The following is a 24,468-nucleotide window of genomic DNA, read 5'->3' on the forward strand; positions in this document are numbered from 1 at the left end:
AAAAAGTGTAAGTAATTCAAGTAAAAAATCTACATAAATGAAAACGTAGTAAAGATATAGTATTAACAATGAAATAAAGTAAAGTACCACTTACACTTATAAGAAATCGATCAAATGTTATAAGAAACTTGTTGGTATAATGTGAAATTTAGTCCACATAACTAAAACAGTGCACTTTCTATTGGTTTTTGCGAAACATAAAGTAGAGTTTGTACAAGTTCCGCTTACAAGATAGGCCTACCACTGAAAACGTTCTACAAAACTACACATTTGAAGCAACTTCTAAATATGAAATTTTGCTAACCTATCTGATTAGGTCAACTCCAGTTATCAAGTTCATAGACAGACAGCCACGAACAAATTGCAAAACCAAGGTTTTCAGTTCGGTAAGGATGCAACCGTCAAACTTTTTCAAAATCATGGTTTATATTTATCGTACGATTACAATTGATTATATTCCATACACGATAAAGTTGGGAGGTGTAAAACGGCGAAAAATGTCGAAAATTAATCTAATTTTTGAGCACTATTATAATACTTTACTCTGTATATGAGAAAGTAACAATAGCATGATAATAGATAATGGCCTATGTTAACGTAATAATATACATCTACAGTTCGAAAAATAAATTTACAACATAAAAAATAAAATGTTTGTGTGTACCTGTTTGAGAATTTTAAAATCATGTATCGTACCGTACGAGCATAGCTGAGCATGGGTCTGACCACACTATTCTTTCATATGCTGGCGTCACAGGTGAACTCTACAACTTTAGAACTTCACCTGCTAAGTGTCCCGCCAAGTCTCAGGCAACATGTTTATATCGTTTTAAAACTCTGAATTAGACCAATCATTGGTCTGACCACCTGTTTATAAGCCATCAGCCCAGTCTTAAAGCTCGAGTGGTCCCCACAGATTTCCAGAACTTAGTGCGACCATGGACAATGAAGTGATAGTGTGGTCAGACCCTTGCTCGGCCGAAATCAAGAATTACGGGTAGTCTAGTTTTCTCCTACAAGTTATATTCATGGGTTTTTTTGTACGGCTAAAAGCGATATTGATAAAAATTAAATATAAATTCCTGTCAGTATGTTTTATCTGTACTGTAGAAACACAAACTGCAATGCGTTTAATCTTCACTTCGTGGTTTACTTATGACGAATAATTAAAATAGTGAACTAGCATAGTGTTGTCTACATTGAAAATCATACTTTATCCGCCGTAGCGAAGTTCCACGTTTCGAACCCAACGGTCCACGAAGATTTCACCTATCTCTGTGATCTGGAACGATGAAGGGATAGTGTGGTCAGCACTACGCCCAGCCGCCTTTACTTTCCTTAACGTGTGTTATGTACACATCAGAGCTGGGTGGACTCAAAGATGTTCTATTGAGTTTCACCTTGATTTAAATTCGAAACGTGTACTTACAGTCCATTTATCCACCAAAGTGTTTACTCCATCGTTTAACCGTGATGTAAACACCACAGTTTAACAGTGATGTAAACACCACAGTTTATCCATGATGTGAAGGCACCGGTTTAGCCGTCATACCGACTATGAAAACATTAAAGTTTAACCTTGATACAGAGTGGAGACTATTGTCTTAATCAAGTGATGTTTGCTGTTACATTTTTGCTCACCGACATCATCACACCCTGGCCTGTTAATCTTGTTGTAGTGTCTTTATTTAATGGGTGCCGTTAAATTGTAAAATTAATGAAAACATTACATCAATAACGAATTATATTTTCACAGTTGTAGTATATGGTACCATTAACTTAACAAAGATTTCCAGCATTGTTAGTAAGAAAATAAAGAAAAAAAATATGGTCAGTTTCTATATTTTATGTTCCTATATTGTATTGTAAAATTTTAAAAAATTCATAACGCCCAGTACATTACTTAGAGTATCAGATAACGGTAGATTCGGTACTGTTGACAGAAAGCAAAAATCCGCATACATCATTTGTAATGATGTTAGTTTCCCGTTCTACCACAATGGTACTCCGTGCAGACAAAGTAGAGTTTAGCTGTTTCTCTGACCTCGGCATTTGAAAGGATACTGTGTAAACAATATACCGAGGCTCCTTACGTACATGAGTCAGGTAGCCCAACCTATCAATGGTCAGTAAACTGTTCGACGACTACAGATTTGAACCCTGTGTGGTCTACAGTACAACCACGCTGTGGACCCGATCTGAAAGAAAAAGTTGAGACTACCAACTTATTCGACAAATGTATCAAGTGTCTATCAATGTTGAGGCTACTAACTTATTCGACAAATACAACAAGTGTCTATCAATGTTGAGGTACTAACGTATTCGACAAATGTATCAAGTGTCTATCAATGTTGAGGCTACCAACTTATTCGACAAATGTATCAAGTATCTATCAATGTTGAGGCTACCAACTTATTCGACAAATGTATCAAGTGTCTATCAATGTTGAGGCTACCAACTTATTCGACAAATATATCAAGTGTCTATCAATGTTGAGGTACTAACGTATTCGACAAATGTATCAAGTGTCTATCAATGTTGAGGCTACCAACTTATTCGACAAATGTATCAAGTATCTATCAATGTTGAGGCTACCAACTTATTCGACAAATGTATCAAGTGTCTATCAATGTTGAGGCTACCAACTTATTCGACAAATATATCAAGTGTCTATCAATGTTGAGGTACTAACGTATTCGACAAATGTATCAAGTGTCTATCAATGTTGAGGCTACCAACTTATTCGACAAATGTATCAAGTGTCTATCAATGTTGAGGCTACCAACTTTTTCGACAAATGTATCAAGTGTCTATCAATGTTGAGGCTACCAACTTATTCGACAAATGTATCAAATGGCTCTCAATGTTGAGGCTACCAACTTATTTGACAAATACATCAAGTGTCTATCAATGTTGAGGCTACCAACTTATTTGACAAATGTATCAAGTGTCTATCAATGTTGAGGCTACCAACTTTTTCGACAAATGTATCAAGTGTCTATCAATGTTGAGGCTACCAACTTATTTGACAAATGTATCAAGTGGCTCTCAATGTATTCAACTGTCTACGTAATCACTTACCTGCTCAAGTTAGTAGCAATAAGAGAGAGATGGCTCAGGGACATTTAACTGACGGGGTTTTTTTTTAATCGTCAAAATAGTAATAGTAACTAGTAACAGTAGAAAATAGCAGTAGTAAGTAACATATGTTCGTAACATAAGCAAATATCATAGGCAATTAACATTAGGAAAGTAATATCGACAAATAACATAAGCAAGTAACATGGTAACGTATCTTAGGCAAGAAACATAGGCAAGTAGCATTAGGCAAATAGTTGTACCATTTAACAGTGGCAATTAAATATAGGCAAGTAATAAAAGCAAGAAAATAGGTAACACTAAAAGCTAACAGTAGCGATTAGCTGTGCATATTAACAGACTTTACTTAAATAAATGAAATAATCCCACTAAGAAGTCATCAAGCAGATTATTTTAAAAATGTATTTTATTAAACGTTGATGCAAATGGTTATAATTAGAAATTGCAGAAATGGTTTCACTAAACCAGGTATCCTATATGATTATAAAAGATGTAGAGGTCCACGAAACACACACCTAAATGCAAACTGTTGACCAACCCAGTTGTTTCGTTAAAAACCTGTTAACTGTCAAAACATTGATGTTGAAAACTTGTTAACTGACAAAACATTGATGTTAAAAACCTGTTAACTGACAAAACAATGATGCTCATAAGTTGGCGACTGCAACCAAAATTATCAATATAATGATAGAATTATCAACTCAGGTATCATTTAGGCAGCTCCTGTGACTTTTCTGATTCCAAGGTTTGGGTGCTTGGATTTTCATTTAGTTTTCATTTAATTATAATTTAAAAATTTCATTTTTCATATGTAATAAATATCGTAAGACTATTTACAATCTACGATTTTAAATATTTAAATTTAAAACACTGTTACTTAAATGATGATTACTGGGATTAACTTCACGAAAGTTTAGAACTAGTCCACTTGCACGAAAGTAAAATTGTGCGTGTGATGGTGTGAATTATTCTAGCTGAAAGGTAACGTAGTAACTAAATATTCACCCGGGATTTAACATGAGCACTTTGTCGGAGATTTTCATACAGTAGGGACACGGTAGGACACTAACTTCTATAACTAAACCGAATCAGGCGCTTCATAGGTACACCGACGTAATATGAGCTGGAGCGTCCCAGCCTTCCCTATCAGCACTAAGGTGCCTACATACGTTTTAAAGAGCTCCCTATATTATTGACACGGTGATGACTTGACAAAACCGAATAGGGGGAAGATCTCTGCGCTCTGCGGTAGTGTAACCACTGGCGCCCTGATAGCTGAGTGGTCGTCTACCTCGCTATTACATTCAAGTCGTCGAGATAAGTCTACCTCATTATTACATTAGGGCCATTGGGATGATGTACTTCACTACTACACTCCGTCGTTGAGTTGATCTACCTCACTATTATATTCAAGCGACAGCAAGGTCAACCTTCGCACCAAAACTTGAAATCCAAGACATATAGAGCTGGATTTGTTGACATTTACACAACTCAATTCAACCCCCCCCCCTGCACCGGGTAAATGATCCTTGTAAGCTGGGGACTGCAACCAATTATCGATATGCTGATAGAATTACCAACTCAGGTATCCTTTAGGCAGCTCTTGCGACACTTCTGGTTCCAAGAGATACAGGTAATATCCTGTGTCTAATGCGCTTGGATTTTCATTAAGGTATTATCCATTGATTTAGTAGAAACTGGTCATATTTATTGCATAAGACAGCGCATTCGATAACCGAATCAGACGCGTCAATTGTAGCCCCAATGGTTAAATAACCTGGAACGTTCCGTGCTCTATAATGAGCACTAAGGTTTATACATTTGTTTTAAAGAGCACACTTTATCATGGACACGGCGGGAAACTACATGTGCTGACTTATCTGAACCAGGGGACGGACCCGGAACCCATGCGGCAGTAAAAGCGAAGGTTCATAAGAGTGCCCATTGACGAACGAGATACCTGAGTGGTCATAGAGATGATCTACCCCATTATTATATTCTGTTAGTCAAAATGATCTACCTCTCCATTACATTTTTTCGTTGAGATGATCTACCACACTATTACACTCACGGCGTCGACATTACCTACCTCACTTTTACGTTCATGTCGTCGAGATGCTATACCTCACCATTACGCTTAGGTTATCAAAATGATCTACCTTTCTCTTTCGTTAATGCGGTAGTTTGGTCTACCCTTGCCTATTATACTAGGATCTAAGATATATAGCGCGGATTTATTTACATTTACACATATGAGTACAATACCCCCCCCCCCAAACTTCCGAGGGCAGATGAGGCTTGTAAACTTGGAAAAGCAACCTATCTAGGTGAGAAAACTCCTAAAAAAACAGGGAGTGGGGCCGCTTAGCCGATAGGATTACCAACTTTGATTTACTTTAGGTTACTTCCGCGACGCTTCTGATTCCAAGCTTTGGTTAACTTCCTGTCATTTGGGTGCTTGGATTTACATTTAGCTGTCATTCAATGATCTAGTAGACTATGGTCATATTTACTTTATTTACCTATTGCTTTCGGATTATTTAAGTTAATATTGAATCTAAGATGAGTACCTAAAATATATTTTTGCCATCTGCAAATATAATAATCTTGTGCTCTTAAAATTAAGTGAAAAATATCACAGTGTAATAACATAGCCAATAAAAGGATAAAAGAATTAGTGTCTGGAACAGGTTAAAACATTACGGTATAATCACATAGGCTGCATATGACAGCTATTTAACACAACTTTGGTCTTTTAAACACAAGCAGTCGTTTGACCCCTTGATGTTGGAAATACAGTTTTAAACAGCTGTTAGTGTTATGTTAAAGCTGCCGTTTACCCGCAATAACAGATAGCTTATAATAAAATCAATGTGTATCATTTTGTTTCAGAGATGGTCAAGTTACCATTAAACCACTAAATCAGCAACGCTAATATTAAATCACATTGATTTCCTGATGTTGGTACAACTATGATCTACATCACTATTATATTCAAGCGGTAGTATGGTCAACCTTCGCACCAAAACTTGAAATCCAAGACATATAGAGCTGGATTTGTTGACATTTACACAACTCCATTCAACCTCCCTCACCTGCCGCGGGAAGATGAGGCTTGAAGGCTGGGGACTGCAACTCATTTTCGAGATGACGATATAATTACCAACGCAGGTATTCTTTATTCAGCTCCTGCGACACTTCTGATTCCAAGTGTGTACAAATAATATCATGTGTATTGGGTTTAGGAATTTCATTGAGCTATTTTCGTAATAAAATAAAATTATCTAGATCTGAAAATATATTCAAAATTAAACTAAAACAACAATTATTTGATGACCTCTCTAATTGACTCATCAAAAAAATTATCATTCATCTATTATATTCTTTTTTTTATCTCATTTTGTATTATAACTTTGTAATATTATTTCTTTATTTCAAATTTTAGTGGTATATTACTGCTATGTCGTTACCATGCAATTGCTTTTTTAAAAAGCTGTTATTAAATTGTTGTTTTATTTGTTTATATTAAAACTGTCAATGTGAAAAAAGGCCTCCGTGCCCACTATTATTTCCGTAATTGAATAAATGAATAAATTAACTAGTAGAAAATGGTCATATTTATTAGATTTACGTATTCTGTTTTAAATAAGTGGTGAAACTCGGATGAGTACCTCATCTATATTTGTAATTTCTGTATACATAATAATATTGTGCTGTTTTACATCAAAGTTATTCACATTGTAACAACAGTAATATCCATAGTTGTTATTGGTTCGTTTGATACAAGGACACGAGCAATAGTAGCAACTTTAAACTTTATTTACACTTTATACAGTGAAATGATAAATCCATAGTAAATCCATAGTAGAAGAAAAACAACTGGTACAAGTACAATCAGGAATCAAAGTAACGTGGTGACATCCTACTACACATTCACAGTCCAAGTACCCCCGTTCACCCCCGCTCTGTATATATAACATCAACGTTATTCTCATATTTAAAATCTCATATTGTGAGGGGAAACAGGGATAGAGTATATAAAGATCCACACATTTTATACAATCCAAGAGATATTTTTAAATATTTTATTCGACTTGAATTTTCAAGTCTCTAGATCAGGGGTCGGCAACCTTTTGAAGCGGAAGAGCCAAAAGTTACAAATTTCAAAATTTCCCTGGTTTTAAAGAGCCACTAACATTTTTTTTATTTCAAATTTTTATTTTTTTATTAAGATTATTAGTATTTGTTCAAGGAGCTGGAGAGCCGCATCTTGATATCAAAAGAGCCGCATGCGGCTCGCGAGCCGCAGGTTGCCGACCCCTGCTCTAGATAATTGAGTATTCAATAAGGCCAGAATTGAATAAATAATAAAAAAAATTCCTTAAATGTAGTGAAAATGTTTTAAGAAATATATAGTTTACAATAATAATACATAATGTATTAAAATAATTGTAAAATAATGTAAAAGTTTTGATTTTCATTTTATAATAAATATCGTAACACTATTTACAATTAACAGTGCGTCGGTTTAATATTAACACCGTATTTTAAGGAACAATTTTTTAATGAAAATTATTGATACTTAAATGCTGATTACGTGTGGGGGGTGGGGGGTGGGGGTGGTGTGTGGTGTGGGGGGGGGGGTTGGTTTTAGTTTAGAGAAAAGAGACAGCACTATCAGCCTAGCGCCCGTTGTACCCTTCCTCAACGGGCCATTTTTCTCGTTTTATATATTAGTGTTAAATGTCAAGTCGAATACTCACTACTTAAAGATTATCGTTTATTTTTTAAGAACAACATTCTGAGACCGTTGCGTTTCTCCTGGCTGTAAACAAACCTGAGAGTTTTTGTTTCTGTTTTTTATTCTCCAAGCCTGGACATTAAGAGAGGTAAGCTGGGAAGAGTATCTAAAGATACACATATTTTATACAATGCCCGCTATTTACTTATCTACACGTATAATTTGGCACTTGTTCTGTATCTAACTTCTTTATTAGGTTTCAAGCTAATGAAATACAACTTTATCTAATTTGTATTTTTATGCTGTGTACTAAATGATATTTTTTAATATTTTATTCGACTTGAATTTTCAAGTCTCTAGATAATTGAATTTAAAACCACTGTTGTGAAAACATAATTTGCTATGAATCTAGTATAAATGTCTTAAGAAATATATAGTTTTCTTTAATAAAACATAATGTATTAAAATAATTGTCAAATAATTTAATTTTTTTATTTTTCATATAAAATAAATACCGTAATTATATTTACAATTTATAGTATGTTTTTTTATAATAACACATTATTTTGGGGAATATATGTTTTGAATTTAAAATATTGATACTTAAATGCTTATTACATAGATTAACTCCACACAATATTAGTACAAGTACATTCGTACGAAAATAAAATTGTGCGCGTGATGGTGTGAAATATTCTGGCTGAAATTTAAAGTTGTAACAAAATATTCACTTGGGATTACACGTGAGTACTATGTCGGACATTGTCCTGCAGTAGGGACACGGTAGGACTCTACTTTCTATAACTTAACCAAATCAGGCGGGTCAGTCGGTACCCCGACGGTTATGTGATCCGGGGCGTACCGGGTTCTTGAACCAGGGATTCGAACTCGTGACTTCTAAAATAGCGTTCATAAGCTTTACCACCTGATTACACGATTCCGTTAGAAGTTTAATCCGAGATTTTAGAAGCAACGTCTAATCATGATAGGAAGGATGTTTAAAAAATATTTTTTTTAATTATTGTAGCAGTAGGCCTACTGTTGAAAGCAATGTTTAACCGTTAAGGATATTAAAAACATTTTAACAATGACAAGGTTCTCTATCAGCTGACACAACGTCAATAAAGCATGATAAATGGTATTAAAAGCATGAAACAAGGCCTATAAAGCATAATAAATGGTGTATTAAAAGCATGACTTAAGACCTATGTTGAATGACACATGGACTATAAAGCATGGCACATGGACAATAAAGCAAGAAACAGAGTCTATAAAGCATGATAAAAGGTATTTAAAGCATGAAACAAGGCTTATAAAGCAAGACACAAGGACTATGAAGCATGGCACATGGTCTATAAAGCATAAAACATAGCCTATAAAGCATGACACAAGGCTTATAAAGCATGACCCAAGGCTTTTAAAGCATGACACACGGCTTTTAAAGCATGACCCAATGCTTTTAAAGCATGGCACATAGCCTGTTGGGAGTCTAGTATTGATGTGTCCGAACTGCTTTTTACCTTGACCATGTATAGAATATTTATCGTAAAGCTAACATTACGACTAATTATGTTCTTTGATTGGATTCCAAAAACGATTTTAGCAGAAAATACAGAGTCATATTTCTACTACTGTGTATTTCCTAACGTTGAGCCTGTTGAAATATTTTTCAAAGATCTATGCACAACATTGACTATAAAGATTATTTAAAATGTAGGCCTACTTGAATTAGTGAAATAACATTATTTTAAGAATTGATAATCATTTTTTTTCCTTTATTGGAATCACGTAATTTTTTTCATCTTCTCTTTTTAGTCTGTTGCCGATTAAAACTTTTCACATATTTCTTTATAATCTTTTATTTCGACTTTAATTCGAAAGTCTGTTGATATTTAATCTTGAATTCATTAGCAATATCTCACCAAAAGGCACTTTTTATTAAGGTAATTTTATGTAGCACACGGGAGGTGTTCAAAAGTCGACAAAATATATCTTCTATAATAATGGTAATATCCAACCTTTATTGTAAGCATATTTAAAAGAATATTATAACATTGACAGTCAACTGATAATCATTTGATTTTTAACATTGGTTTGCAAGCTTAATCAAAATAATTTTTAAAAAAATAAAAGAGAAAATTATTCTAATTAGCGAGTTATAACATTTAATTTCAAAATTTCTTTAATCTCAAGTTCGAATTATTTAAATTACTGATATAAATTTTATTTTATTATTTAAAAAGTTAACCTCCCCTTAAGGTAAAGTCTGCCAATTACTAAACGAAACATTTGTTTCCACTCCATATTTTTCAAAAACATTTCTCGACGATGGAGCAACAGGCTCCATCAAACATTTCCTAACAGGATCATTTTGTGAGCCCTTACACCAGCATGTGCAATCCTTCCCAACAAACGCCGCCTCTGGACATACAGGCTTCATACGACAACCTTCATCACACTTGTACATTACATTCGCCTTTTTGATGTCGTAAAAGCTCAACTGTTCTACTCGTCCAATGATATCTTGATACGCTGGGTTAGTTGTTCGTATGGTGATTTCATCATTGATGGAAAACGCCTTGCCCCTGTAGTGCATTACACTTAGATAGTCGTAAGGTTCTAAAAGAGGAATAAGCCTTGTGGTTTGTTTTTGAAAATTATTTTGAGTCGAGTTTTTTTAATTTTTATGAACAATCTCGACATATTTATCTCTATCGGAACGGCTTGTTTCGTGAAAAAATCCTATTAAATGTCCAATTTCATGAAGGATAGTTTTATAACTGCAACTTTTGGATAAACATAAACTTTGAAAACCGCCTTGCACACCTATGTGTGAGACACAGACATTTTTCTTTTGCTTGAAGTAAACAAAGCTGATATCCCTTTTGTTCGCTCGCCTTATCCTAATGCAGGTGTTAGTTTTCCATTCTCGAATGGCCCTGTTGAGTTTACGACGAGTCTCGGTACTAAACTGATGCCGCGAGATTTTGTACGGAATTATTTTATTGGGCCAGAGCTGTACGGTGGTTTTAACACCGTATCTTGCCCGTCTCCGTGCATCTGTCTCGGCGTCTTTTGACAAAGTAAACGTTCTCTATAAGAATTTTTTTTTAAAGTTGTAATAATAAGCTTTTATGTAATAATACACTAAAAAGTAGAAAATAAATTATACCCCACTATTTAATGTTTTATTTACAATAGTTACATGACTAAAAACCATTGTCAAGTTTATAGCCAAAGTTTCAGTAAAGTGTTATGGGATAGCGCAGTCTAGTGGTAAAAAACTAGACTGCAGACCCGACTAAAAATCATCGCGCGCCTATTAAACGTAATGATGCGCTTTTGACGTAGAGCGCCCCCCCCCCCCTCGTTCCACGTCCAACACGGCCGTGATGACGCGTGTGGATAGAACTGAATACTAATTCAGTTTAAATTTTAATAATTCATAAAAAATTAATTAGGCGACCAATGAAGTCAAATTGAATGTCACGATCCATTGTCTTCATGTCTTGTTTTTTTTTTTCCAGTTCAATGAATGGTTAATTAGAGTTAGAAAGTTTTTAAGTACAAATGTATGATCCCGACAAGAGGGGAGGTGGTGACACTTTAAGGTAAACATGCAAACTTGTAAGGAAAAAAATGTTACACCAGCTTTATTAACAACCGACTATAGATAAATATAATTAGATAAAATGTAAACACTTTAAAGGTTTTACTGGAGAGGGGAAGGGGGGGGGGGCGACACCTTGATGTGCCGTACCGGGTGACACCAGAGATAGCGACGCCATCGATGCTATGTAACGTACATGTTGTTATTACAGTATTCACATTCACGCTTCTTCGTCGTCTTTTCAATCTCCTTATGGAGCATAAGCCATTTACACTATTCTTTCATGCTTAACTTTCTTTTTGTACTTTTTCGTTTCTTTCAGACTCTTTCCAATAAACCGACATTAAAAAATATAAGAGATTTTTACAGAAATTTTATTTTTTACCCCAGAAGAATTCACGTGTGTAGCATTCTTGCCAAGATTTTCTGTGAATTGTTTTGATTGTTGTGTTCTGCCGTTCTCTTGTCCATATGGGATCTATCAATCAGCTCATCGATAGCTTGACCCGTCATCTCATCGATTATCTTATCATAGGGTGCAGAGTCCTGGGTAGACACATAACACAGTCACTTGACACAGGACACAGTCACATGACACAGTCACATGACACATGGCACAGTCACATGACACGGTCACATTACAGTCACATGACACAGTAGTTTGACACGGTAACATGACACTGTCACATGGCACATTACACACGACACAGTCACATGACACATGACACGCTCACATGACAGGGTCACATGACACGGTCACATGACACGGTCACATGACACGGTCACATGACACAATCACATGATCCTAGTAAAACACAGATAGTCAACGATCCGACAACATTAACCTTGACCTTACTGTATGTAGATACTAAAGGGTTTTTCATCTACCACGTTGGGTGGGGTGGGGTGAGGGATGGCTTCGGACATTTGTGCATTTTTGACGATGTGTAACGAAGGGGCGGGGTCACAATATTATTTTCTAAATAGTATTGTCAGAAACTTGATTTTAGACTTATTCTAAAAACAAAAATTAATTGTAATAAAATATGAACAATATACTCATGTTGAGAGATATTGTTTTGAAGGAAATTGCTTTTACTCAAAACAAAGAACAATGATATGACCAATATGTTGAAATGTGACGTAATTTTAACATTGCATTGGTTGACTACCTTTCAGTTTTGATGTTTACAATGTTGGTGTGGGTGTTTGAGGGGGGGGGGGGGGGGGCTTGAGTTTTTTCTTAAAAGCGCAACGAAATCAACATAAATTCTAGGGTCCGAAATATCTTGCTTACGGGGTTGTAAACCACTCATGTCCCTAAATGAACCTGACCATACATGGAACAAAAACCTGTTTAATCAATCTACTTCTAATCTCATGAAATCTATACACACGAAACACGACAATATCTACGTGTTGACATTAATCGCAGCTACCCACAAGTTGAACACCAATATGTTGTTTCTACATGTAAATACCTTATGCACACAATAGAAATATAACATTGGCGTATTCCCATTGTTATATTTGATGCTTAAGAAAACCGTATTACCATTATCAATAGGCGTAATTATATAATATATATATATATATATATATATATATATATATATATATATATATATATATATATATATATATATATATATATATATATACTATAGTTACTATAGTTACGGCACTGTCACTCGCTTCTCATTTTATTGCAACACATGAATCTTATTTTTACCACCATTGCTAACGCCTACTGTATACACCAAACCCAAATCGACACCTAACTATGAGATCGCCAACACTGTATGTGCGTGTAACTTGAGTTGGCTACTATGTGCATCATATCCAGAGTTTCTTCCAGGCATCACTTCGGGGGGGCTAACCCCCCGAAAAATTTTTACAGCCCCCCCCCCCGAACGAAATGAAATTTATATAATTTATATAGAAAATATATACTTTTAACAGTGTCCGCCCCCCCGAAGAAAGTCTACCGCCCCCCCCCCCCCGAAAATTTCAAGTGCCCCCCCGGAGAAAAAAGTCTGGAAGAAACACTGATCATATCACTGCACATATAACATTGTGCACCAATAAGTCCTACTTGACAGCGTATATAAACCAATGTGGGTAAAAAAAGAACAACTCACCTCGATAAAGATTAGTATTTTAATCCTGGCATTTAATAAGTTGCAGCAAAGGGATAAATAATGCATATTGTAAATTAATTTTTTTCATCCACATCTACCTCAATATAAGCCACAATATCTATCTCACGAGATAAACGAGTTCAAATTTTTTCAAACGATATAAAAATATCTAGTATTTTTCAACAGTTGTATGCAATTTTATTACTTTGGTACCTTTCTCTTGCAGCTAATTTACAAGGATGGTAAATTGAAATCAAATATTATGCAGGTCTTGACGCTTTTACCACTAAGGTTCCGCTTTAAATAATTTTTTGCCAATACGTCGTCAATCTTATGTAAGATACAAGCGACAAATTTCACAGCTAGTTTAAAAGTAAAGGGGGTGAGAGAGAATTTAACGTAGAAAAAAACAAGTGATTTTTCTTAAATACCTCAGGGCTGGGACATCACTTGTTGAATTTGAAAACTTCCAGACCGTTAGTTTGATTGTTGGAAAACGTGTGTAGCAGAGGCGTAGCGAAGGGTGGGGGGGGGTAAATATGTCCACGGACATAAGGGGCGCCAAAATAGGATTGAAAAAAAATTAAATGCTCATTTTAGCTGCAGTTTGGAATTATAAACATAAAACAATACATGGGAGCGGGGGTGGGGGCGCCTATCAATCAGGCATCTATTCGGACATCTACACTAAGCAAGTCTATCAATCAGGCATCTATTCGGACATCTACACTAAGCAAGTCTATAATCAGGCATCTATTCGGACATCTACACTAAGCAAGTCTATCAATCAGGCATCTATTCGGACATCTACACTAAGCAAGTCTATAATCAGGCATCTATTCGGACATCTACACTAAGCAAGTCTATCAATAAGGCATCTATTCGGACATCTACACTAAGCAAGTCTATAATCAGGCATCTATTCGGACATCTACACTAAGCAAGTCTATCAATAAGGCATCTATTCGGACATCTACACTAAGCAAGTCTATCAATCAGGCATCTATTCGGACATCTACACTAAGCAAGTCTATCAATCAGGCATCTATTCGGACATCTACACTAAGCAAGTCTATCAATCAGGCATCTATTCGGACATCTACACTAAGCAAGTCTATCAATCAGGCATCTGTTTGGACATCTACACTAAGCAAGTCTATCAATCAGGCATCTATTCGGACATCTACACTAAGCAAGTCTATCAATCAGGCATCTATTCGGACTTCTACACTAAGCAAGTCTATCAATCAGGCATCTATTCGGACATCTACACTAAGCAAGTCTATCAATCAGGCATCTATTCGGACATCTACACTAAGCAAGTCTATCAATCAGGCATCTATTCGGACATCTACACTAATCACGTCTATCGATCAGGCATCTATTCGGACATCTACACTAAGCAAGTCTATCAATCAGGCATCTATTCGGACATCTACACTAAGCAAGTTTACCATCCTCTCCTCACATAAAGTATGAAAAAATGTCTAATTTTTATAGTCTCCGCCTCCCTCCCCTTTTCTTAAACTTAAGCTCCCCACCCATGAATCTCTCGCTCTCACAGCAAAATGTCTGAAAGAAACACTGTTATTATTGACGTTGATAAACGATTGATAGATTTTATGAATTGTAATATCCCTGAATGTAATATGGCTCTCAGAGAGTCATCTCAGTAATTAACCTCATTCAGCAACCCCCATGATAAATATACACGCTACCGCAATAAACTAAGTAATGCATATAAGACACACAAATAAACACACCGACAAATATTTTGAGGGAGAGATGTGTAGGTGGATATTTATAATCAATAAATACATGTGTACAATAACATAAAATGACAATATAATTTCAATAATAATTGCAGTTAAAGCTAATTTATCGATTTTATTGACATTACATAATATAAAAGTGTTGGTTTGTAAAGAAAAGTCAATTTTGTTTTCAAGCCACGGATTTTTATTATTATGTTTTAATAATAATACAAATTAAGAATGGAGATTTAACCTAAATCATAAATATAATCTTAAAAATTACTTTAAAACTGTATATATTTTTTAATAACTGATTTTAGTTATATTGTTTGTTGTTTCCTAAATGTGCGAATGTTCATAAGGTACTAGCCAAACGGCAATGTCCAAGACATATTAAATAAGATCGGGAAAAACCCAAAAACCCGGACTTTACGTGTTACTAAAAACAACTCTTTATGTGGAAACGCCATTCTCGTTCAACACAGCCCTATTCAAACTGTGGCTGAAGGTATGTACTTATTATTTCTCTACCTAGTTTTATTAATGTAGTGGATGCGATTGTAAATTACTGCTGACTTGAAAATAAATAAGCCGTATTCAATTAAATAGACTGAAGTTTAATTTGTTTTTAATTATTTAAATCATACATAACTTGTCCATCACTAAATAAATGGGTTGTAAATAGTAATTTGATTTATTAGTTGAACATTTGCCCATAGTAAACTAAACAGCTGTGTTAAAGAGGTGGGTGGGGAGTGGGTAGTTATTTTTACTGTTTTCTGTGACTCTGGAACAATGTAACTCGTTTGTGAATTTTTCTAGGAAATGAATGTAACGTAGTTAATATGGGGTGGATTAACATTTTGTGTAGTTATTGCAGGAAAGAAGAAATTTCTAACTCAATTTTTTAAAGCACCGTTTTGTTATTCATTAGAAACAATAACATCGAGATATATTTTATCATAATATGGTTTTTACGTGTTAGATGCATGCAAAATATTTTAAAAATGTAAAAGATATAAAAAATAAAAAGAGGTATGATTTTTCCAATAGAAATAATGAGTCAAACTTACACACTTAAAATTGACTAAGAAAAAGCAAGTTAAACTCATATCCATATCAATAAGCTTCGACCTATCTGAAAACCTACATTGATAATTATAACATTGATAATTTTATTTTTTTTTTAAAGTTTTTTTTTAATCTCTGTAAAAAAACATCAGATTTTATATATTACTTCCTAAAAATGGCTCAAAATACGTGGCCAAAAATGTTTTTTTTTTAATTAATCTATATCGAAATTAAGTTTTCTTTATGTGTCTTTCCCTCCCCTCTCTCGCCCCACCCCCATCCCCAAGCGCCTCGTTAAAAGGAAACAGTATAGGCTGGTCAATCGGGAAAATATCACATTACGGGACTTTTACTTGTTCTAAAAATACCACTTGTGTTTATGTTGTTCCCTAGACACTCACATTTTAAAATGAAGAAAAAAAATAAACTAAAATTTTGAATATGGAAAGAAAAAATAAATACATATGTGACGTATTCGGGCACAGTCAATATGAGATGTTATTAATCAAACGATTTAGAATTTAGACTTAATATGTAAGTTCGGGAAAAACCGCAGACTACCGAACTTACGTGGTACTAATAATAGCATTGTGTGGCGGATCGCCATTTTATATCAACATAGACCCTCACAAAGTGATGCTGAATGTATGTAATTGTTATATCTCTATCTAGATTTATTAATTTAATTGATTCGATTAAAAAAAGTACCTCTTAATTTCAAAATAAATAGGTCATATTCAAATTGATAAATTGAAATTATATATATATATATATATATATATATATATATATATATATATATATATATATATATATATATATATATATATATATATATATATATATATATATATATATATATATATATATATATATATATATATATATATATATATATATATATATATATATATATATATATATATATATACAAGTAGTAAAAAACTGTAAATCAAAGTAAAGTCGATATGAAGTTATTGTTAAATAATTCTAACATTGGTTAAAATACACTATTTCTCCCTAGACATAAATTTTTAAAAACTAACGGAAATAATCAAATTGAATTTACCAAGAAAAAATGAATAAGGTCTACATATTAAACGTTTTCGAACGCATTAAAATATAATCACTTATTAATTATGACGTAATGTTGCCAACTGATCTACAACGAGTGAGCCCTACATAAACTCATTGATTCTATTGATAAGTTTTTCTTCAGTATGTAAAATATAATTTGGTTGAAAGTCGCAGAAAATGGGACTATTTAGATCTAGCATTTATGTAGGTCAATGTGAACCATATACAGACATAATCAAAATAATTAAACGTTCTACTAATATCGAGATACTCATTATAGCTCTACAGAATGTTGAAATTTAAAGAAAGATGCTGTTTTTTTAATATGCAGATTTTAAAGCTTTTTTTTTTTTTAAATCCCCGTAAAATAGCTTATGTGTAGGTAACTTAAGGCCTAAATGGCAAGTTAACTGCTAAATTATGGTATCGATACTTCAAAAAGTAAAACTGGTTTTACAGAAGACGATCATTTCACGTCATTTCATTAGCAAACCGGTTAGGCCGTCTCGGAGTTCTTAGCACTAACAAATTAATTATTAAATAGATTTTCGGTAAAACCTTAGTTTAGTGTCGGAAATTATCGGGTAATGTTTGTTGAGTTTCGGTAACTAGAGTTACGGTAAACCATGGTTTATTTGACCATTAAAATATAAATAAATTGAAAGTCGATTGTAGTAAATTAATGTTTTAATTTGTTAAGTTTAATCGACAAAAGGAAACAAGAATAAATATAATAGTAGATTTAAATTAGTAGATCTAAAAATTAAAAAAAAAACATATATTAATATAAATATAAATAATGACGTCAAATGTAATAATTTAATATTTTTGGCTTATTGCCGCGGATTTGCGACCATTAATTAATTAGATCTAGATCTAGCTAGATATCTAGCTGCTAGGCCAAGTAAAAAAAAATCTAGATTACGAAAATAGTAAAAATGATTACAAAATGTAAAAATGATTACAAAAATAAATCTATCCAAATTTTAAACATTCTGTATAAATATAAAAGATGACGCCAAATAAAGTATGGTTTACAGTACTTCCGGTGAATTCCGGAAGTGTGTGACAGACTTTGGCATTGTTTTACTGTTTTTTACTGCTATACGATTCCGGAATAATAACCGACGCTAAACTAAGGTTTTACCAGAAAACCTTAGTTTAAGCGGTATCGATATTACTAGTATTGGTCTAGTTTGTGAGACCATTTTCAATATTTTCTACATTGTTAATAATTAACAAAAAGAAGTCTACTTGTGCATTTAATGAAATAGATAAATATATTACACTAAATCCATGTTTAGTTCAAGTGTGTATCTTTTTACAGTAGGCTATTTTATATTAATAGCTCGATTCCCAGTTCGATCATGATTACAGCGAATTAGTTAAAACTACTCGGGCAGATGAGGCTCGTTAGCTGGGGACAGCCACTCTTCTAGGAGAGACAACTCCAAAATCAAACAACTGCTGCCTTGTAGTTTGTTCTTGGTTGGACAAAGGCTATGGAAGCAAATCCAAAAATAAAAGCAGGCTGAAATCGGAGTCAATGGCCTCAATGGCGCATAACCAGTTGACACGTAACGCTTAATTGTGTTGGAGGCGTGGTCGAGTCGGCAAAAAGCTCATGGTTGATAAATTCGAACAAAGTCTCGAGTTCAAACCCACTGGCAGATAAATCTCGATCCCCTTCAACACTAATAATTAAGAACGAAGAAGAAGAAGAAAGAGTTAAAACTAGAGCGGGTCTTCAAAACATTACATATTTGTATAAATGTATCTTGTATTAACATTTAACACAAGATAATTACGTTAGTAACATTTAAACTCCAATTTGTGTAAGTATTCTTTTTATTTAAAGCGTCAATGTCATAAAATTTATTAGCGCAATTTCCATTCTCGAGAATTGCGTTTATTAACCCGTCATTTCTGGATGTATGAATGGATTGGTGGATGTGTGTCCGCAGCTTTAAGTCGTATCTCCTCCTCAACGAAGCAATATCGATGACTAGTTCCAAAAGCAATTATGTTAAGCAAGTTACGAGGATGAACATAGGCCATAAAAATTACGGGTTTCTTTCATGGATTTCCCGGAAAAGCCAAAAAACCTCGAAAAAATGCATTTTTTTTTGCCCATATCTCGGCAACCAGACCACTTAGCGACTTAAAACATTTACCAATCTATTCCTGCCATATTTTTGAACAATATTGCCGAAGAAAGTTTTCAAAAATATCCTTTCGTTCGGTCACACATTTGTTTTTGAATTAATTAAAATTTGGACCGAATTAGTAGGCATGTTTATCCAACCACACCACACGCGTCATCACGTTCAATAGCTGCGCCATCACGTTCAATGGCTGCGCCATCACGTTCGGTAGCTAGGCGCGCAATGGTTTTTAGTCATGTAACTCTATTGTAAATAAAACATGTAAAATACTGAAAAATTTTTAATAAAAAACGTTTTAATAGCTAACCAATGGTTTTACTAACCCTGCTCTTGATTTACGCTACGACAGAGCTATTTTTAGATAACATAAGGAAATTGCGCTAAAATTGTCACTAGACTTTTTAATTACCTTGTTATATTTTACAATGAATCAATCGGCGCGGAAAGGGGTTTAAAAAGTATCGATACCGTTTAAATAGTGTCACTCGGAGGATTGCTTTGTGAGACGAAGTTCGTAGTCGGCTAAAGCGTAAAATATTACAAAAAATAGACTTAAGCAGAAAAATGGATTATTAAAATAATCCGAATAAATACAGAGTTAGTCCGAGTGTTAAAATATTTTAATACACTTTTTGAAAACTAACCTTTTTAAGTTGCTTTTGTTTTGACATATAGAAAAGGGGTCTTGAACAAAAAATTAATCTGCCGTAAGCGGCCGCATCAGTTCGTTAAGACTAAAGTTAAAACGGGTTAAGGAATCACGTGATATCTATTTTAAAGCCGTTTGATGCGCTATGCGGAATTATTTTCTTTGTAAACGAAAGGTTTTGAGACTGTGACGTCATATTTTCTTGGTTCGTGCAACTAACTAACATAGAGTAATGATGCTATTATAATTATTGTTATCTCTCTCTACTCTACAAACAAAACTTTGGTAAAATCACAATATAGATCTAGCGTCGTAAATTATCCGATGATTTTTGTTGAGTTTCGTAAACATTCGTTTCCGTAAACCATAGTTTATTTGACCGTTGAAATAAAGATAGTCATGTGCATTAAATTAATGTTTTAGGCCTAACTAAATTTAAAGTTTAATTGACAGAAAATTAGTAACAATTAGTAAATCTAAATATCTATAATAATAGTTTCGCTGTCTGTCTATCTATCTATCTATCTATCTATCTATCTATCTATCTATCTATCTATCTGTCTGACAAGAACGCTCTAGAGAAAAGACAAGCAATTTAAAAACATGCATAGTAATTCGAAAAACGAAGTATGACGTCGACACATTTAGCATAGAGTAGAAAATAATCTTAAACCCAGAGAGTGCTCACAGTTATATGACGTCATTGATTTTCGCGCTAACATTGAATAAAAAGGAAATGTTGTCTAATCTAAATGGTTTGCGTGAAGAGTTTCTTGCATACAGTTCTTCGTGTAGGGGCGAAGCTCCACCCCCCGCGTAAGAACGTCTGAGCCCCCCCCCCCTCCCCAACTCAAAAGAAATTTCTTCATCGATACTCTATAATAAAATTACCGCCTAATTAATGTGTCTAATCTAAAAAGTGGTTTTCTTGCAATTTCTTTAATGCAATTCTTCGGGTAGTGGCTAAGCGCGACACCAGTGTTTCTTTCAGACTTTTTCCTCCCTTGAGAGGGGTGGGGGTACTTGAAATTTTCGGTGGCGGGGGTAGAATTTTCGGGGAGGGGAGCGGACACTGGTATATAATTATATTTCGTTGAATGGGACGGTAGAAATTTTTTTTTGGGGGGGGGGGGGGGTGGGGGGGAGGGGGGGTGTGTGTGTGTGGGGGGGGGGTGTGGTGTGTGTGGGGGGGGGTGGTGTGTGTGTGGGGTGGGGTGGGGTGGTTTGTGTGTGGGGTGGGGTGGGGTGGTTTTAGTTTAGACTTTTTCCTCCACGGAGAGGGGTGGGGTACTTGAAATTTTCGGGGGCGGGGGTGTGTGGGGGTGGGTGGGTTGGTTTTAGTTTAGAGAAAAGAGACAGCACTATCAGGTGTGTGGGGGTGGGGGGGCGGTGTGTGGGGGGGGTGGTGTGTGTGGGGGGTGGGGGGGTGTGTGGGGGGTGGGTGTGGTGTGTGTGTGGGGGGGTGAGTTGGTTTTAGTTTAGAGAAAAGAGACAGCACTATCAGCCTAGCGCCCGTTGTACCCTTCCTCAACGGGCCATTTTTCTCGTTATTAATAAAGTCGAGTGTAGTAATTAATGCCTTTTTTTAAGAAACAGAAAAAAGAATTTGCAGAAGATTTGCAACATACTAGATCTAGATCTAGTAAATTAAGACGATTAGATTTACTAAAGTTAAAAGTAGTAAGAAGAACTAGAACAATGTTCAGTAGCAGCAAAAATTAGCATATACACTTAAAATAACTAGAAATACAAAATAATTAGCAAAATAGTATTTAAAATGCAACTAAAATCAATCCGTGCACATTTTTATACTTTATGTATTAAAAATAATATGGCAGCAAATAAATGATGGTTTACAGTATTTTCTGTGGTTTCCGGGACGGCTTGGCAAACTACACCATGGTTATACTGTTTTTTTTACTGCTGTACAATTCCAGAATAATAAAGGACGCTATAGTGTGATTTTACACAAATTTCTTTTTATACTAGATCTACCACTTAATCAAAACTTGAGTCTATGGCTTAAGTCTAGATATTAGAGACAACTACGTCTACGTTAATAAATTCTCTAGACTAGATTTAGATCTACATCTATTCATAGTGCTCTACTCTTGTTAGCTTGGCTTACTAATATCTAAAATTAACACATTGAAAGACTAAACTTTAAACAGTATAACTAATCTAATTTCCAATCTAGATTAATCAAAATATGTCTTCTATAAGAGAGTGACTATTCCTAGTTTTACTTCTTTTGACTTCGACACGTATTTCAAATCGAAACTTTTTGGTTAGCAGCCTAGTGCTCAGTTTGTTTCTAAATATCTTTCATTCATTGATAAATAATGAATAACTACTTGCATAAGTAAAAGGTGTTACATTTCTTAACACAATCTTAAGATAATTACATAACTTTATTTACTTTATATTACATTTAAAGTTGAAATGGTTCCTGTATTTATGTAACCTTAATTGTATGCTTTCAGGTGTTGAAGTTTTGACGGCTGCTGTGTGTTCAAATGCCATTCCTTCCAAGCAAGAAAATAGGTTGTATTTAAGGACAACATGATAGTGGTTAAACGGTGTAAATATTGTAAGCAATATTTAATTCTTTGAATTTTGATAAAAATGTTGATAAATATTAAACATAATTCAATTTATTTTAATTTAAGCTTATTTTTCGTGTTATATTTTAAATTTTAAATTAAACAACCGCAAGTAGGCCTACAGAGCGAGTTTGATAATAAAAATGTTATAACAAAAATTAGCAACTCTTGTGATTTTTTTAATCACCTCACACTTAATAATAATGTAAAAAGTTGTTTGTATTATCATCATGTTATATAAATGTATTATAAAAAATATTATGTTAAACTTTATTGTATTTTACAGAGCATGATTACAAGGTCTGATAGCTATCAGTTTATTCTAACAACATTTATTTGAGAACAGTAAGGTGTGTAGTGTATTCAAGGTTCAAGGTAAATCATTTAAGAGTCTTCACATTGTAAGTGTTAAACAATTTAGAAACGTACACTTTTATTTGTTTTCAAAAAGCTATAGTAGCCTATAACTTTTTTTTTTAGAATTAATGAGAATCTTAAGATGTTTATATAATTTTTAAGATTATTACTGGTATACAATGTTACTTATTTAATATTATAACAGCATTGGCCAGGGACAATTCCTACAGAAAGCCAAAAGAAAACAGGAGTCACCCAGTTCAGGTAAGAAAAATTTACTTAAAATTCACTTAAAAATGATCAGGTAATTTATTTTAATATTCTGAAAACATCTGTTATTGCTTATCTAACTATACAGTTAAAACATTTGTCTACTGTTAACATAAAAGTAATAATAATAATCATCTTTATTTAAAAACATTAACAGTAGGTACATAGGCCACTTTTAACATTGACTGCTTTAAAGAAATATTAACAACATATTAACCAAAGCGCAATTAAATCTTAAAGACAGTAGAAAATCAAAATGTGGAAATATAGGCTATCTGTAAAATTTACATTATTTTCTATTATATAATTGGCATGTATGTCATTATGTGTTAGACATTTAATGTCTACATTATTTCAGTTCTGGCAAGCTGTGAAATTCAGAGTAAGCATATAATGACTGACGAATCAGGTGTATTTTATCCAGGTAAGATTTACTAAGGCAAAAGGCAATTATAATGTAAACAATATAATATCAGCGCTAGTATAACATCTAGATGACTAGTAAAGTTTATTTAAATAAAGGGAAGTTTAGTATTATATGTAGCATTTTCTTTTCTAGAGACATAAAGTATTTATTCCTTTAGGAAACCATGAAGGTCAGATGTGCTATGGAGGAGAAGCTGATCTACACAAAGATGTTGCAGAATGTAAGAAGAATCCAAGTCATGAACCTTTTATACCTCTTAAGGATTTCAACAAAATGTGTCTCCCCTTACGTTACCATGACGACGACCTGATTAAATCACCTGGTAGGCCTACAGGTAAGAAAATATGTCCTGTTAAATCACTATAAAATGGGCAGGTAATATAATTTTAAAATGTAGATTTATATGTTCATGCTTATATAGCAATACAGTTAACACGTTGATTTATTGAGTAATGTATGTATAGAAGTTTATTCTGTATTACATACTGTTTTTTAGTCAGCAAT

The 24,468-nt window shown here is 33.9% G+C and overlaps 1 protein-coding gene across 5 annotated transcripts in view; it reads left to right on the forward strand.

Annotated features, from left to right (window-relative positions):
- The window catches only part of LOC131943563 (uncharacterized), a 114,015-nt gene that overhangs the window by 87,947 nt on the left and 1,600 nt on the right, over positions 1 to 24,468 (forward strand). For 2 of the 5 annotated variants that reach the window (XM_059303747.1, XM_059303746.1), the window contains exons 3-6: positions 23,197 to 23,285; positions 23,473 to 23,531; positions 23,896 to 23,961; positions 24,122 to 24,298. In XM_059303747.1, the coding sequence (XP_059159730.1) occupies positions 23,931 to 23,961; positions 24,122 to 24,298 (208 nt within the window). In that variant the 5' untranslated portion in view covers positions 23,197 to 23,285; positions 23,473 to 23,531; positions 23,896 to 23,930. Of the gene's footprint in view, positions 1 to 15,800; positions 15,854 to 16,959; positions 17,062 to 22,790; positions 22,898 to 23,196; positions 23,286 to 23,472; positions 23,532 to 23,895; positions 23,962 to 24,121; positions 24,299 to 24,468 lie in introns of those variants that run through there. The other 3 variants (XM_059303748.1, XM_059303751.1, XM_059303745.1) reach the window with 3 other exon arrangements.

This window comes from Physella acuta, unplaced genomic scaffold (genome assembly GCF_028476545.2).
Source record: "Physella acuta isolate Inbredline_101_S28 unplaced genomic scaffold, ASM2847654v3 ptg000462l, whole genome shotgun sequence".
Taxonomy (NCBI): domain Eukaryota; kingdom Metazoa; phylum Mollusca; class Gastropoda; family Physidae; genus Physella; species Physella acuta.